The 13639-nt window shown below is 41.6% G+C and overlaps 1 protein-coding gene across 7 annotated transcripts in view; it reads left to right on the top strand.

Annotated features, from left to right (window-relative positions):
• ZMYND11 (zinc finger MYND-type containing 11) overlaps window positions 1–13639 on the top strand; it is a 73003-nt gene that overhangs the window by 51092 nt on the left and 8272 nt on the right. For all 7 annotated transcript variants that reach the window (XM_061126619.1, XM_061126615.1, XM_061126620.1 and 4 more), the window contains 4 exons: window positions 9394–9471; window positions 9924–10016; window positions 11884–11971; window positions 12460–12515. In XM_061126619.1, coding sequence (XP_060982602.1) covers window positions 9394–9471; window positions 9924–10016; window positions 11884–11971; window positions 12460–12515 — 315 coding nt within the window. The remainder of the gene's footprint in view (window positions 1–9393; window positions 9472–9923; window positions 10017–11883; window positions 11972–12459; window positions 12516–13639) is intronic.

Here is a 13639-nt window from a genome sequence, read left to right as displayed (position 1 = left end):
AAAAGAAAATATTTTGAAACATATGCTTTATGTATCTACTACAAAACTGTTAACTGTTCTTGCTTTCTGATTAGTCTTCCTTTCTTAATGTGGGAAATTTATTAATATTTTCACCCTGAAAGTAAGTACCTTTACCTTTAAGATACATATTATCAATTCTGGAGTGGAGATTTCATGTTTAGATAAAATAGGAAAAACACTTTTTTAAAAAAATTTATGTTGTAGACCATCATAGTATTGAAAGTTACAAATGAACATTAATCAGTTTTTTTTTTTTACATTTTTTGAAGACAATTGGATTGTATTTCTATACTCACAAAAGTAGAAAATTAATTTTTAAAAAAGTCTGTGTCTGAACCAATTACTTTATAAGGCAGTTTTGCTATTCAGTCTAGGCTTACTAGAGGAAAAAGTAAAGGAATTTAAAAATTGGATCTAGGATATAAAATTGTAAAATCCTCATGTATTGTTGTATAATCTCTTTATGAAACTACCTGGACCAAGCAAGAAAGGAAAAACCCATGTACTTCCCATATTGCCTTGTCATGCTAAATTAACAAGTTACATAGTCAGAAAGGGTTGGATGTGAGTGTGAAATGTTTGGGGTGCATTTTGTCTTGGTGATGTATCATTTTAGTGGCTTTTTTAGAACCTTAGTTGAATTTTATCTTTTATTTTTAGCTATAAGGGACTAAAGAGGTAATTGCTTGGGCTGGTTCCTACATCAAGATGGTTACAACTTAATCTAGATAAATAGAAGGCTTGTTTAGTGTTTGCAGCATTGATGTACTGAAAATATGTACAAAGTGCACACAATTTCCTTTTATTGTCTCTGCAGGTGTTGAAGCAGGAGGGGAAGGAGTAAGGGGTGGGCAGATAGTAGTATTGTTGGCTGGTTGTCAGCTTCATTGAGCAGAGACTGTGTGATAGGCATTCTGTGATTCCGAAACAAAGTTGTGTGAGTTGTTCTCAGAAGAGGCAGGAGAGGCTTACTACAGTGAGGAATCCATCCTCCCTGTGCCTTTGAATCTTGTTCTTTCTTTATAGACCAGTGTTGACAGAGGAGGGAAGGAATAAGTAGACACAGCCTGTGTTCTGTAAACTTTTCCTGAATGTCCCTTTCGTCTTCCTAAATCCCTGTAACGTAGTGCAGAAGAGCTGAAAGTTACCCTCAAAAGTACACTTAATCCTGAATGATGAAACTCCAGACACAGTAGAAATAACATAGCAGCTGTCTCGGTAGATCTAGTGTTCTCGCAATTTTTGTGTGGATGTAGTGTATATAGTGTACTGTGAACCACATGTTCACAGTACAGTCAGTTGTATGGCTTGTAGAATTAATTTGAGACTGTACTTTAATAGCTGGCAAATCACCCTAAACTGGGTGATGCAAAGCTGATTATATCATGTGAGTCTAGCCAAAACCTCCCAACCTCAATCAGAGAGCAAAGAGCCAACTTTGTAAAAATTAATAAATATAGACACAACTGAAGTAGCATTCAGTGCTGTTCTGTAAATCTTTGCGAACAAGTCTGGAAACCTGTGCACTAGTGATTCTATAGGAACAACTTCTCATGAAGCAGAGTACCTGAGAGCAGAGTCATGTTTGCCGGCACACTCCAAGAATCCACCTCAAAAAAAAAAAAAGAATCCACCTCAAGACCGTCTTTGTGGTTTAAATGATCCTCCACATTCAGCTTTTACCTGTGAACAAGAAGGCAGATTGGTGACAGCCGAGGGGAGGTTTTTAAACCTAATGTAAGTTCCTTTAACTTAAGTTTAAAAAAGAAAAACACAAAAAACTATTGCCAGAAACTCAAGTGCAATGATTGTTGCTGGCCTGGCCGTGGAGACGTAGGAGGGAGCTGTAGGGGATCATGCACTCTGAACGCGCAGGTGCTTAGCCAGGTTCTCGTCCTGGTGCCGGTGGTGGGTGTGGGTTCCACTCTTCTGTCCTTATAGTAGAGAGTTAGTTTCTGTGTGTTGGTGCTGGAGGTGAACAAAACTGAACATAGGTGTGATTTTAGAAAACTGTCCCAGAAAGTGATTGTGTCTGCTGGGCTGCTGGGCACAGTGGTACAGAGAAGAAATGGCAGGGCTTGGGGCCATTCCCACCAGACCGGCTCTACTGTTAGTCTTAAATAGTGGATTTCTTATAAGTTCTTTGATTCTTTTATGTTCCAGCATTACAGGTGGTTACAGAGAATACTGTAGAGGCAATTCATGTGCGGTTAAAAGCCATTGTGATTCTTTTATTACGGATGGTTATAGAGGAGAACTTGGAACATCTTAATTCCTCAAACACTGGAGGTAATTTACATGCAGAGTAGTGTTTCTCCAGTGAGCTCCAGAGACTGTGGTAGCAGAGTCCCTGGACACGCTTGTTAGGACATGTCCTGAATGGAGGCACAGGAGTCAGCCTGCCCACAGGTACCTCACGTCAGGCGAGCCTCTGGTTGTTAGGGGCCCTCAGCTGTATTCAGGTGACAGTGAAATGGTGAGCACAGCACAGGTTAACACCGTGGTTTATAGTGGTCAGGATGTGCTAATACTGCTTGTGTGTTAGTAAGAATTTCACGTTTTGGAAGGATATCTTGTATTGTTGAATTCAATTACGTGAAATGTTTCTCTCGTAGGCAGTGAGGTTGGTCAGTAATGATGGCCATTAGTTCATTTCAGCTAGTATTTATTTTGAATATTTACTATGTGATGGATACTGTACAAGACCCTGAATGAGCAAAAGAATGCTGAACTAGACCATCATGGGCCTGCTGTCACAAAGCTTACAAGAGGTTGGCAGACCATGATCCACGGGCACATCAAGCCCACTATCTGTTTTGTACTGCTCATACCAGTGGGTTTTATACTTTTAAATGGTGGGGGAAAAAATTCAAAGAGAAATAATATTTTGTGACTTATAAAAATTATAAGAAATGAAAATTTCAGTATCCACATGCTTTATTGGAACACAGTCCTGCTCATGGAAGGCATACATTATTTGTAGCTGTTTTCTCACCACAGTGACAGGGCTGAGTGGTCAAGACAGCCACCAACTGAATGTCTGCAAAGCCTAAAATAGTCACTGTGAGGCCCTGACATAAATTTTTCTGCCTCTGGTCCAGCCTGCTATGGGAAGAACATTTTGGGTCTTGGGAAGCCCTTGTTAGTAACAGACTTGGAAGCTTGGGTTTGGTGAGGTGCACAGCACCAATGTGTCTCTAAGAAGAAGATGCGTGGATTTCTGATTTTACACTTCTCTCTCTCTCTCTCGGATACTTGGTATGCAGAAGTGGTATTCATAGGAGTTAATTCTCTGCTAAAGTAGGTTTCTGCTCCTGAAGTATTGTATTTCTAGGGCACACTGAAAACTCCAGACCTATATTCAGTCCTAAATGTTCCTTCAAATAATGGTGCTTGGGCATTGTTATCAATAATCAGCTGTGGATGAACCTTGATAGGACCAAAACTTGTTCCTGCCTTCTTCCAGCCAAAAACACTGTAAGTCACTGAGTTTGGCTGAATTATTCCACTTGTGTTTTTGTCTGTGATATATACCTGACACATCTGATTTGCTATAATCCAGCAGTTATTGTAACTGGCTTAAGAATTCTTAAGTCAAGAAGATACTCAAGATTTTCTGTTATTTTTCCCTTCTAGGGAAGCAGCCACTCAGGGAAATGGTATGCACCTATGCCCATCTTAGGTTAGTGGGTGTGTTGTCCTCCTTGTGACAGCTTCAGCCATAGGTTGCTGTCATCTCATGATGGCTGCAGCAGCTTTGGGCATGTAATAAAAAGTTCCACTCTTTATTATCTGTAGATATTGACCAAAGTTGGGTGGTAAGAGCAGTTATCAAAACTTCCTGGACTTCACGCTGATGGATCCTGAGCTGCCCCTTTATGAAGAGTCCTGAGGTCTGCTGGTGGAGGATAGGTGTGGTTCTTCAAAACCTCAGAAAAAAATCGGATCTGAGATAATCTGCAGGTTTCATGCAGCATTGTTTTTTGTTTTTCTCCCCTTTTGTCAAGAGCTGTCTGCTTAGTTGTGTTACAGACAGGACTGTGTTTACCCTAGAAGCTACTCCTTTAATTTCCATTATAGTGGCTTTTTCTCAAGGCATATCAATGTTCTGGTTTGGCCAACAGGCACTGACTCTGCTGTGAATGTCATGGAAGGCGGCTCACAACACGTTACCTAAGAATTCCTCAGAAGTCTTAGGGTACAGCCCTGGACAGAACTGTGTGCACTGTTGATGTCTTTTGTGAAATACCAAATCTTTAAATTATAACCAGAAAGTGTTACAAAGCAAGCCAAAGAATTTAGCAAATGTGAAAACATGAGAAATGTTCTGTCCCTACAGATTGTTGTAAGAGGCTGTGCACATATTCTGGTCTTCTCTTTTATTTGCCTGCCTTCTTGGAGTAAGCTCCTCAACGACATGTGTGGGAAGTGGGCCCCCAGCTCCTGAATACACCAGGAGCAGCATGAGGTCCTGGCAGCTCTTCACCTACCAACCAGTCAATCAGAGTGTTCACATGCGTTTGAGTTCTTGCCCTGCATCTTCAGTGGAATCCCGTATTTGTCACCAGAAAAGAAGTATTGGGCAGCAAGTAAAACATTAAATAAGTTAACATAAAGACTTTCAGCAAAATGATCCTCCTTTGATATGAAACTTCTTTTGTTGACTCCTATACAGCAAGAGTCAGTGAAGCTTCCAATATGTAAAGTGAGAAGAACCAAGAAATAGTTAAAATGTCAGAAAGATGCCTTTTTGTTGTTGTGAGCAAGTAGACAGAGAGACTAGATCCGGTGTCACTCGAGAAGCCAGCTTGGCGGCCCTGCCTCTTGACTCTGCGCGATGTAGTGGCAGAGGTTGGGCGGGCCGCTGCCTGTGCTTGTGTGAGGAGTGGCCTCTCACTTGGTGCTCGCAGTGGCGCTCAGTCAGGACCGCCTGTGAGAAGCACCTGTGGTGTGGGGACTGCCCGTGCCCAGGCTCCCTGTAAACCGGTTACAACAGCTCTGGGTAGCGCTTTTTCCCTTGGGGGTAAAATTTACAGCACAGTGATTTGCACAAGTCTTGCATGTGTCACTTGAGAAATAGACAAACACATAGCTCTGGACCCAAGTCCCACTGACTTACCACTGAGTGCCACCCAGACCAGACGGACATCACTCTCATTAGTTTCCATCAGATCTAAGTCAAGCTTGTCCCAGAACTTTGTATAAATGGATGCAGGCCATTTTTCAAGGCTTTTCCAGACAGTTCTAATGCACAGCCAGAGGTGATGAGCACTCAAGTGGGATGCCTGAATCTAGGCGGCACTTTATAAAACAGGAACAGACTTTCTGAGGTAGTAATATTTTGCCAGATTTGGAGCAATGAAGGGTGGGCATGGGTCATGTTTCATTTTTTTTGCTGGAATAGTCACTCTTGCAAGCGTGTGCCACCACTTTGATTGCCCACTGGAGAGGAGAGACACTCTAGTACCTTACCCTAAGCAAATTTAAGCATGATACAAAAATTAGATTTTTGTCCTCTAAATTATCATTTAGTTTTGTAAAATTAAGGCCCTCGACCTGAATTCTATACATTTGGAGTCTTCCCTAAAAAAAATGTTGCTGCACTTGGTTATCCTAATTAGCAGTTAATCTGAAAATGTTTAAAGAGGTGAAACCAAAGTAAAAGCATTCTGAGAGCATGTAATACCCATCAATTTTGTAGATTCTCTATGGAAAGGAAATAGTAACTGAAAATAGACTTTTATTTAAGCAAGGGAATTACACGAACAATATAATGCACAGTTACCTAAACTTAAGCCAAGTGAAATAGGGTTTTCCCTACTGTTTGAAAACTTTCAGAATTTTGTTTCAGAGGAAGAGCAAGCTGGTAAGGATGTACAGGCATGTGGTTGTGGTTTAGTTGCTAGGTCGTATCTGACTCTTGCGACCCCCGGACTATAGCCGCCCCCGCCCCCCACCAATGCGCCTCTGTCCGTGAGATTCTCCAGGCAAGAATAGTGGATTGGGTTGCCATTTCCTCCTCCAGGGGATCTTTCCGACCCAGGGATTGAACCCACATCTCCTGCATTGGCAGGTGGGTTCTTTACGGGGAGGCCCTTATACAGGCATACCTCGGAGATACTGCAGGTTTGGTTCCAGACCACAACAGTGGAGCGAATATCACAATCAAGTGAGCTGCACACATTTGTTGGTTTCCCAGTGGATATAAAAGCTGTGTTTACATTGCACTGTAGTCTGTTAATATGCAGTAGCATTATGTCAGAAGAGGTAACTACCTTAATTAAAAAGTACTTTATTGCAAAAAACTGCTAAAGTGAGCAAATACTGTTGGAAAAAGGGCCCTCACAGACTTGCTCAACACAGGGTTGCCACAACCTTCAGTTTTTAAAATGCACAGTATCTGCAAAGTGCAATATAGCGAGGTATGCCTGTAGAGGCACTCTGGTTCTAGCACTGTGTAAATCTCACCCATAGAGAAACACTGAATTGCTTTATTTTCTGAGGCACTAAATCAAAAGGGGTTGGGTTCTGACTCACAGTGAACGCCTTCATCGGTTGATGTTGAGAGTGCAGAGAGGAGAGAAATGCATTCCTGTGAACGTGTAGAGAACACAGCCACCCTGGAGACCCAGCAGCCCGGTTGTGGGGGCTGCAGTGAGCACCCCTTCCCTGGCGGTCTCTCCAGTGATGCAGACTGCCGCACTGGTGGGCGTCGGCCTCAGGGGCACTCCTTGCCTGGTTGAGCTGGAGCTATGCAGTGGGAGACCATGAGTGGAGACTCTTCTGACCCTGCTCGGTCTGGCACATGTTAGTGAGCATTTAGTAGTATTTCAGCACTGCATACAATGCTGGTTCTGTGTTTCCCATGAATATTGTGTTACCTATTAAAAGAACACTGACCCTACTAGTAGTATGAGTATGACAGGACTTCTAATCTGATGTAGATTGCTGTCACACATGAGCTTACACAGATGTGTGATTTAATGATCATGGTGATGTTTGGGATCAGCAGTGTTAGTGCTCCTGAAATACTTCAGAGTGGGCAGGACAGAGCATGTAGTTGGAAGCATTGGGTTTGTCTGGCTTGCAAGATCTGTTCCCCAGCCAGGGATGGAACCCTGGCCATGGCAGTGAAAGCCTGGAATCCTAACCATGAGGCTACTAGGGAACTCCCTGGAAGCATTTGTTCTTATTCTCCTGTTTTTCTAAGGGAATATAGGTTTCCCAAGAGGTAAGGAAAAAGGCTTCTTGGCCTTCTTAACATTTCTTCCCTGTATCCAACAGACCAGAGAGTTGTTTAATAGAGAAGGCAGTGCATGGAGGGATGGCCATGTCAGCAAGAGTGTCTCTACAGCAGTGTTAACAGCTGACGGGTTCAGATCTGTTGTTTTGCTCTCGCTTACCGGAGGGAGCAACTAATAGTTCTCACGTGTTTGTGTGCCTGGGGATTACAGGGGATTTATTTATTTATCTATTTATTTTTTAATTGAAGGATAATTGCTTTACAGAATTTTGTTGTTTTCTGTCAAACCTCAACATGAATCAGCCATAGGTGTACATATGTCCCCTCCCTCCTGAGCCCCTCTCCCATCTCCCGCCCCATCCCACCCCTCCAGGTTGATACAAAGCCCCTGTTTTTGGGTTTCCTGAAACATACAGCAAATTCCCATTGGCTATCTATTTTACACATGGTAATGTAAGTTTCTGTGTTACTATCTCCATACATCTCACCCTCTCCTCCCCTCTCCCCATGTGGGAATTTTGTTTAAAAGTGTGAATTTACAAGCTACATCAAAGTCCCTTTTCCCAAAGATTATACAACCTGGGGTTCAGGAAATATCATTGCATTTTAAACTCCACATGTACACCATTGGCACATGGCCTTGGCCTCATGTCACAACCTGGCTTCCCTGGTGGCTCAGCTGGTAAAGAATCCTCCTGCAACACGGGAGACCTGGATTTGAACCCTGGGTTGGGAAGATCCCCTGGAGAAGGGAGGGCTACCCACTCCAGTATTCTGGCCTGGAGAATTCCATGGACTGTGTAGTCCATGGGGTCACAAAGAGTCGGACACGACTGAGCGACTTTCACTTTGATGTCACAACCACCTGAGGAGTTAACAGTAAATGAATGAACAAATGGTGGAGACCTTTGCCTGGAAATTCCAGTTCAGATGCTCAGGGTGGGAGACCACCAGTGTATCTGGAGTGTGGCCAGGGTGAGAAATGCGTTCTGCAGTCTGTAGACGGTAAAGAGTACGGCTGTTTACTCAGACAGCCTTGGAGTAAAGCTGAGCAGAGAGAGCACCAGCCACGCCCCAGAGCATCTGGGGAGGGGGCGGCGATGGCGCCAGACACGGAGTGTGCGAAACTGTATCTCAGCTCAGGGGACTGTTTCCACTTTTGACTCAGATGCTTTCGTGCTGTGAATGTATAAGCACTTGGTTAAGCCATAGCAAAGGTTTGTCATTTACACGAGAAAACTTTGCTCCTTCCAATGTATTTAGCATTATTGAGATGACTTCCTGTGTGTAAAGTTCTTAGGGGAGTAAGTAATGATGTCACTGGGTAGAGACTGATAATACAGCAGCCTGAAAAGTTACAGTGTTTATTCAGTAGTGGGCCAGGCTGCTCTGTCCTCTGCAGGGCGGTCTGCTTATGGTCCAGTGTCTCTCGTGGTTGTCTTAGCCTCAGCTAAGAAGTTGAGAACATTGGTCCTTGTTTCCTAGCTGTCTAGAAGTGACATTGAAGGTAAACTCCTTTAATTCGTGTGAAATTAAGTTTTCTGAGAGAAATTAAGAAACCTAATTAGCTTTTAGGCAAGACTAATGGAAATTGAAGTTATTACTGAAAAGACCCAGAACATTTCAAAGTAGATATGTAGATGTGTGTGCTGCAGTGTACGTAATTCCTAAGTGACAGACTTTTAATAACCTTTTAAATAGAGAATAACGTTAATAATTGAAATTCACTGTTCAACATTGTTATTTTAAAATATCCCTTAAAGGATTTCAGCCATTGATTTTTTTTTAATAAAATAAGTGATTCTACATTACATCATCATTACTGTTATTTTACTGTTATTGTCATTATTTTTTGTCATCTGAAAACTGAAATTTTAAAACATCAAGAAAAGAAAAATGCATAATTCTCTGAGGTATTATGGCAAGGATAGTATATTTTCTGATTCTTACATTGTTATATTAAATGCTACTTTTGGTATGCAAATTTTGAAGATGTGTTGGAAATACTACATTGTTTAAGAAAGTCTATATTTGCATACTATAATCTTTTATATATAGAGCAATCTTTAGCAAGAATATAGACTTACAAATGATCAGATTTTTATCTTAGCCTTCTCTGTTTCCAACAGAGCATCAAGAAGAAAAACACCAACAAGCAGGAGATGAGCACGTACCTCAGGTTCATCGTCTCCCGCATGAAGGAGAGGGTGAGTCCCGAGGGCTCTTAGAATCGCCTAAAGCATGTGTATTCTTTCAGAGTTCCTGACTGACAACTAGCAAATACATGTAGTGCAGTGTGAAGGGTGGAAACCATGGCTGTCTTGTGTTTCTGTGCTCTGAATAGTTCCATAAAATGCTCTTAGATTTGTTTTGTCTTTGTTTTCAACACAGGAATTTCTTTAGCTGCATTAGGTTAGAAACATTTACATTTTAAACTTCCATTTATCAGAAAGATCATTTTCATTGATACTTAAGTCTTTAAAATGAAACTGAATTTTCCAAAATAACTGTTCTTTCTACTCAAACCTTAAGGAATGCCACATTAAACTATAGTACATGTACATCTTTCGTTAAGTTCTCAAGTACTTGTTGTTTAGAAATTGATGTTTTACCCCTCTCTGTAGCCACATTTAAACTGATGTGTCTCATGACCTTTCAGGCTATTGACCTTAATAAAAAGGGGAAGGACAACAAACACCCCATGTACCGGCGACTGGTGCACTCGGCGGTGGATGTCCCTGCCATACAGGAGGTAAAGCTTGCCACGCGCAGCCCTGGCTGTGCACCTGCCCCCTCCTGCCTCAGCAGCTGTCCTCGCGAGGGGCGTGTGCACCCGCTGGCGCTCAGTAGGGGTCATCTCTTAAGAGTCTTTGTTTTAAGCAACCTGTAGATTCTTGACACTTGTTGATTAAAGAAAATGTATTACAGCCTGATCAGTGTAACGTTCCAGATGCAATCACCATGCAGCTGTGTCTTCCTGGGCTTGGCAGCAGCACTTGGGAGTTTCTCCCCAGGGAAGATGAGGAGCGCAGATCTCAGGTCTTGGGGAACAATGACATGCACTTGAACAAAGCAGATTTTAACTAGAAAACTTACTCTCTCTAGTGAAGTTCCTGTAATTTTACCTACTTAGCTGAGGGCTGTTAATGGGTTGTTAACATTTAATTACAAATGCAATGAACATTTTGACATGTTTCCAGTTAGATTTGCAGATATACCAATTCTGAACCTATGTGTCATTTTGAAGTTTTAAAATCTTATGGTTGGCCATAATAGGAGTAATTTTAAATCATCTGCTCTTTCCTTAATCTGCTTAATAGCTGGAAAAACTGAAGGTGTAGTATTTCAGTGGAAGAAAGGGGCAAATGAAGGTTGTTCATAAAAATGAGCAATTTTAATTTTACCTCTTACCCCTATGCTGCATAACATCTTGACAAGTGAAGAGCCCGGCCGTCCCTCCTGCCCTCCCGCTATGGCACCCCCACGTTCTGCAGTCTGACCCCCCTCAGTCCAGGGGGCTCAGGAGCTGGGCTGATGGTGTCTTGTTAGCACGTGCTGACCATGAGCAGAAGCACCCTGAAGGAAATGAACAGGAGGAAGACCTGGTTTTTATGCTTCCAAAGATTTATGGTGGAGACCAAAATGCGAGCTGTGATGATGCATGGGGACTTCTGGGTGTGGGTGTCCCCACCTGGGTGCAGGCAGGCAGCCTGGTGGTACCTTGCACCCCTGAGCCAAAGACCGTGAGGCACTCAGGGTAGAGTTTGGAAGAGCCCTGTGACCCTCGATGCCAGACAGAAGCCATCAGCTGTCTTGATGCGCAGAGGACCACCACAGACTTTATTTTAAAACTATGTCAGCCACCTAGCTGTAATTCAGAATTGCCTTGTCTTCTTTGTGGTAATCTGTCACAGAGACTAACAGCTCTTTCTTCTTTCAGTTTTATTTTCCTGACTTATAGAAATGGTTTGGGCTTCTCTGGTGGCTCAGATGGTAAAGAATCTGCCTGCAATGCAGGAGACCTGGGTTCGATCCCTGGGTTGGGAAGATCCCCTGGCGAAGGGAACGGCTACCCACTCCAGTTTTCTGGCCTGGAGAATTCCATGGGCTGTGTAGTCTACGGGGTCACAAAGAGTCAGACACAACTGAATGACTTTCACTTTCACTTTTCATATTAGTGCCTGTTCTCGAAACCAGAGCCGAGTTGCTGAGAAAGTCATTCTTATTTTTCAAAGAAGCCCTGTTAATTCTAGTACAGGCCTGTGCATAGCATATTCCCTGTATGGTAGGTGTGTAGTTAGGTCTCATGAACCCCACTACCAAAGCTTTCATTATGTATAGCACTTAGCCACAGCTTTTATCATTATTACAGATGAGATGTTCACACTGCAGTAACGTGGCTGAGAATGTGGGACCTTCTGCACTTCACTGTCCTGGAATACCCTGACTGTAGATGGAGTTGTGGGTTTCTTTTATGAACATTCTGTCAGTATGGACACAGGAGCAGTCGTAATGCCATTCTGGAAAATCTTGCTGTTTCCCACACTCTAACACTGTTAAATTGATGGCAAGTGTTTTCACTATTAACTGTTGGCCATTTTGTTTTTTTCCCTCTGCAGAAAGTAAACGAAGGGAAATACCGGAGTTACGAAGAGTTCAAAGCTGACGCTCAGTTGCTTCTCCACAACACAGTCATTTTCTATGGAGGTTCAATATTCTTTTTTGTGTAGTTTTTTTTATTCATATGTTTACATTGCATGTTGAGAAATATCTTTTATAAAACATTACACTAAAACAATACCTGAACGATCTATAAGTAAGTAATAATGTTAGGGTTTAAACTTAAAAATATTTAGTAATATAGATAACTACATATAGCTTATAGAATTGACAGGCCAAAAGCAGAACTCTAGTATTTGTTTTTTCCCTTCAATATCCCCTCATTCAAAAGTAGTGAAAGAGGCCAGTCTATACTGAGAGTATTAAGTTGTGTTGAATATAAAATTAAAGCTGCCTATTTACTTTTCATTTACTGCCTGAATTTTATTTTAAATACATGTTTTTATTTTCCGTGGTATCTGTCCACTTTTATTAAACTGAAAGACAATTTAAATGGTTATATTAATTTTGGTAGTCTTGTGTTTCTTGGTAGTCCTGTGATTACTGGTAATAGATATCTGTCTTTATAATTACAGCAGACAGTGAGCAAGCTGACATAGCACGGATGCTCTATAAAGACACCTGTCATGAGGTACTGTCCACACCTAATACCCGAATGCTTGCTGTTTTCTACATTAACCTATTTTAGAATTCCATTCTGATATGTACATTTTAATTTTGCCATTTCTTTAAATATGATCATATTTCCATGTTTGACATACATGGCATACAATGCAAACAGAGAGACGGGGGCGGGGGGAAGCTAGAATTCTGGCATAACTGTTCTCAGAGACTCTAATTCTGGGAATTAGACTTAGTTACTAAGTAACTTCTAGTTAGAACAAAAGGAAATTGTTTTCCTTAACTACCCTAAAGTGAATTAATTAATATGACTGCATGTAAGTGTGTTGCACTGGGCAGGCACTCAATAAGTGTTACCCTCTTTGAATGAAAGATACAAATTTGAGTTCTTACTACACTACACAGGCGAAAGAGCAACCAAACATCGGCATTCATAATTAACAATATATGAAATATATATTTAGGAAAGATTTTTTTGGGTGGCTTTTCTTATTTGAAACATTCATCTATAACCATATTATCTTTGCAAAAGTGTCTCAATTTATATAAAAAGTTTTGTTTCTTTATTCCATTTCTGATATGACTTCCATTCATTAAACATGTTTATTGAGTGTGTGCTGTGTGCTGTGTTAGGAATAAAGTGGGCGTCAGGATGCTGGCTTCCTGCTCATACAGCTGTGTTCTGAGGAAGGAGACTCAGGAAAAGGAGAGACAAATCAGTTTCTTTACAGAAGTTACAAAAAATGTTGTGAAAGAAAACAGGACTGAAATGGAGAATGAGGCAGAGTAAGGGCTGCTTTTATTGGTAGTGGGTATTTTCTGTGGGCATATCAAGAAGACATTTCTGGGGAAATAGCCTTTCATCTGTGTGTTGAACTAGAAGGTATCGGTGAGGCTGGGGAGCCAAGGGCAGATGCAGTGCACCCTGAGGAATCTGTCTTCTATTCCGAGTGTACTCTGGGCCCTCTTGGGAGGTTCAGGCAAGAAAGTGGCATTGGAGAATTCAAATTTGAAGCTTAAAGAACAAAATTGAAGGCTATCAACATGAAAGAGAATGCTGATTTACATGCATCTATCTATAGTTTTGTGCATGCATATATTTTATGTAAGCTAAATAGTTACTTTTCTTTTTCA

This window comes from Dama dama, chromosome 23 (genome assembly GCF_033118175.1).
Source record: "Dama dama isolate Ldn47 chromosome 23, ASM3311817v1, whole genome shotgun sequence".
NCBI lineage: Eukaryota > Metazoa > Chordata > Mammalia > Artiodactyla > Cervidae > Dama > Dama dama.
The sequence above is the reverse complement of the archived record's forward strand: the minus strand, read 5'-3'. Positions and strand labels throughout refer to the sequence as shown.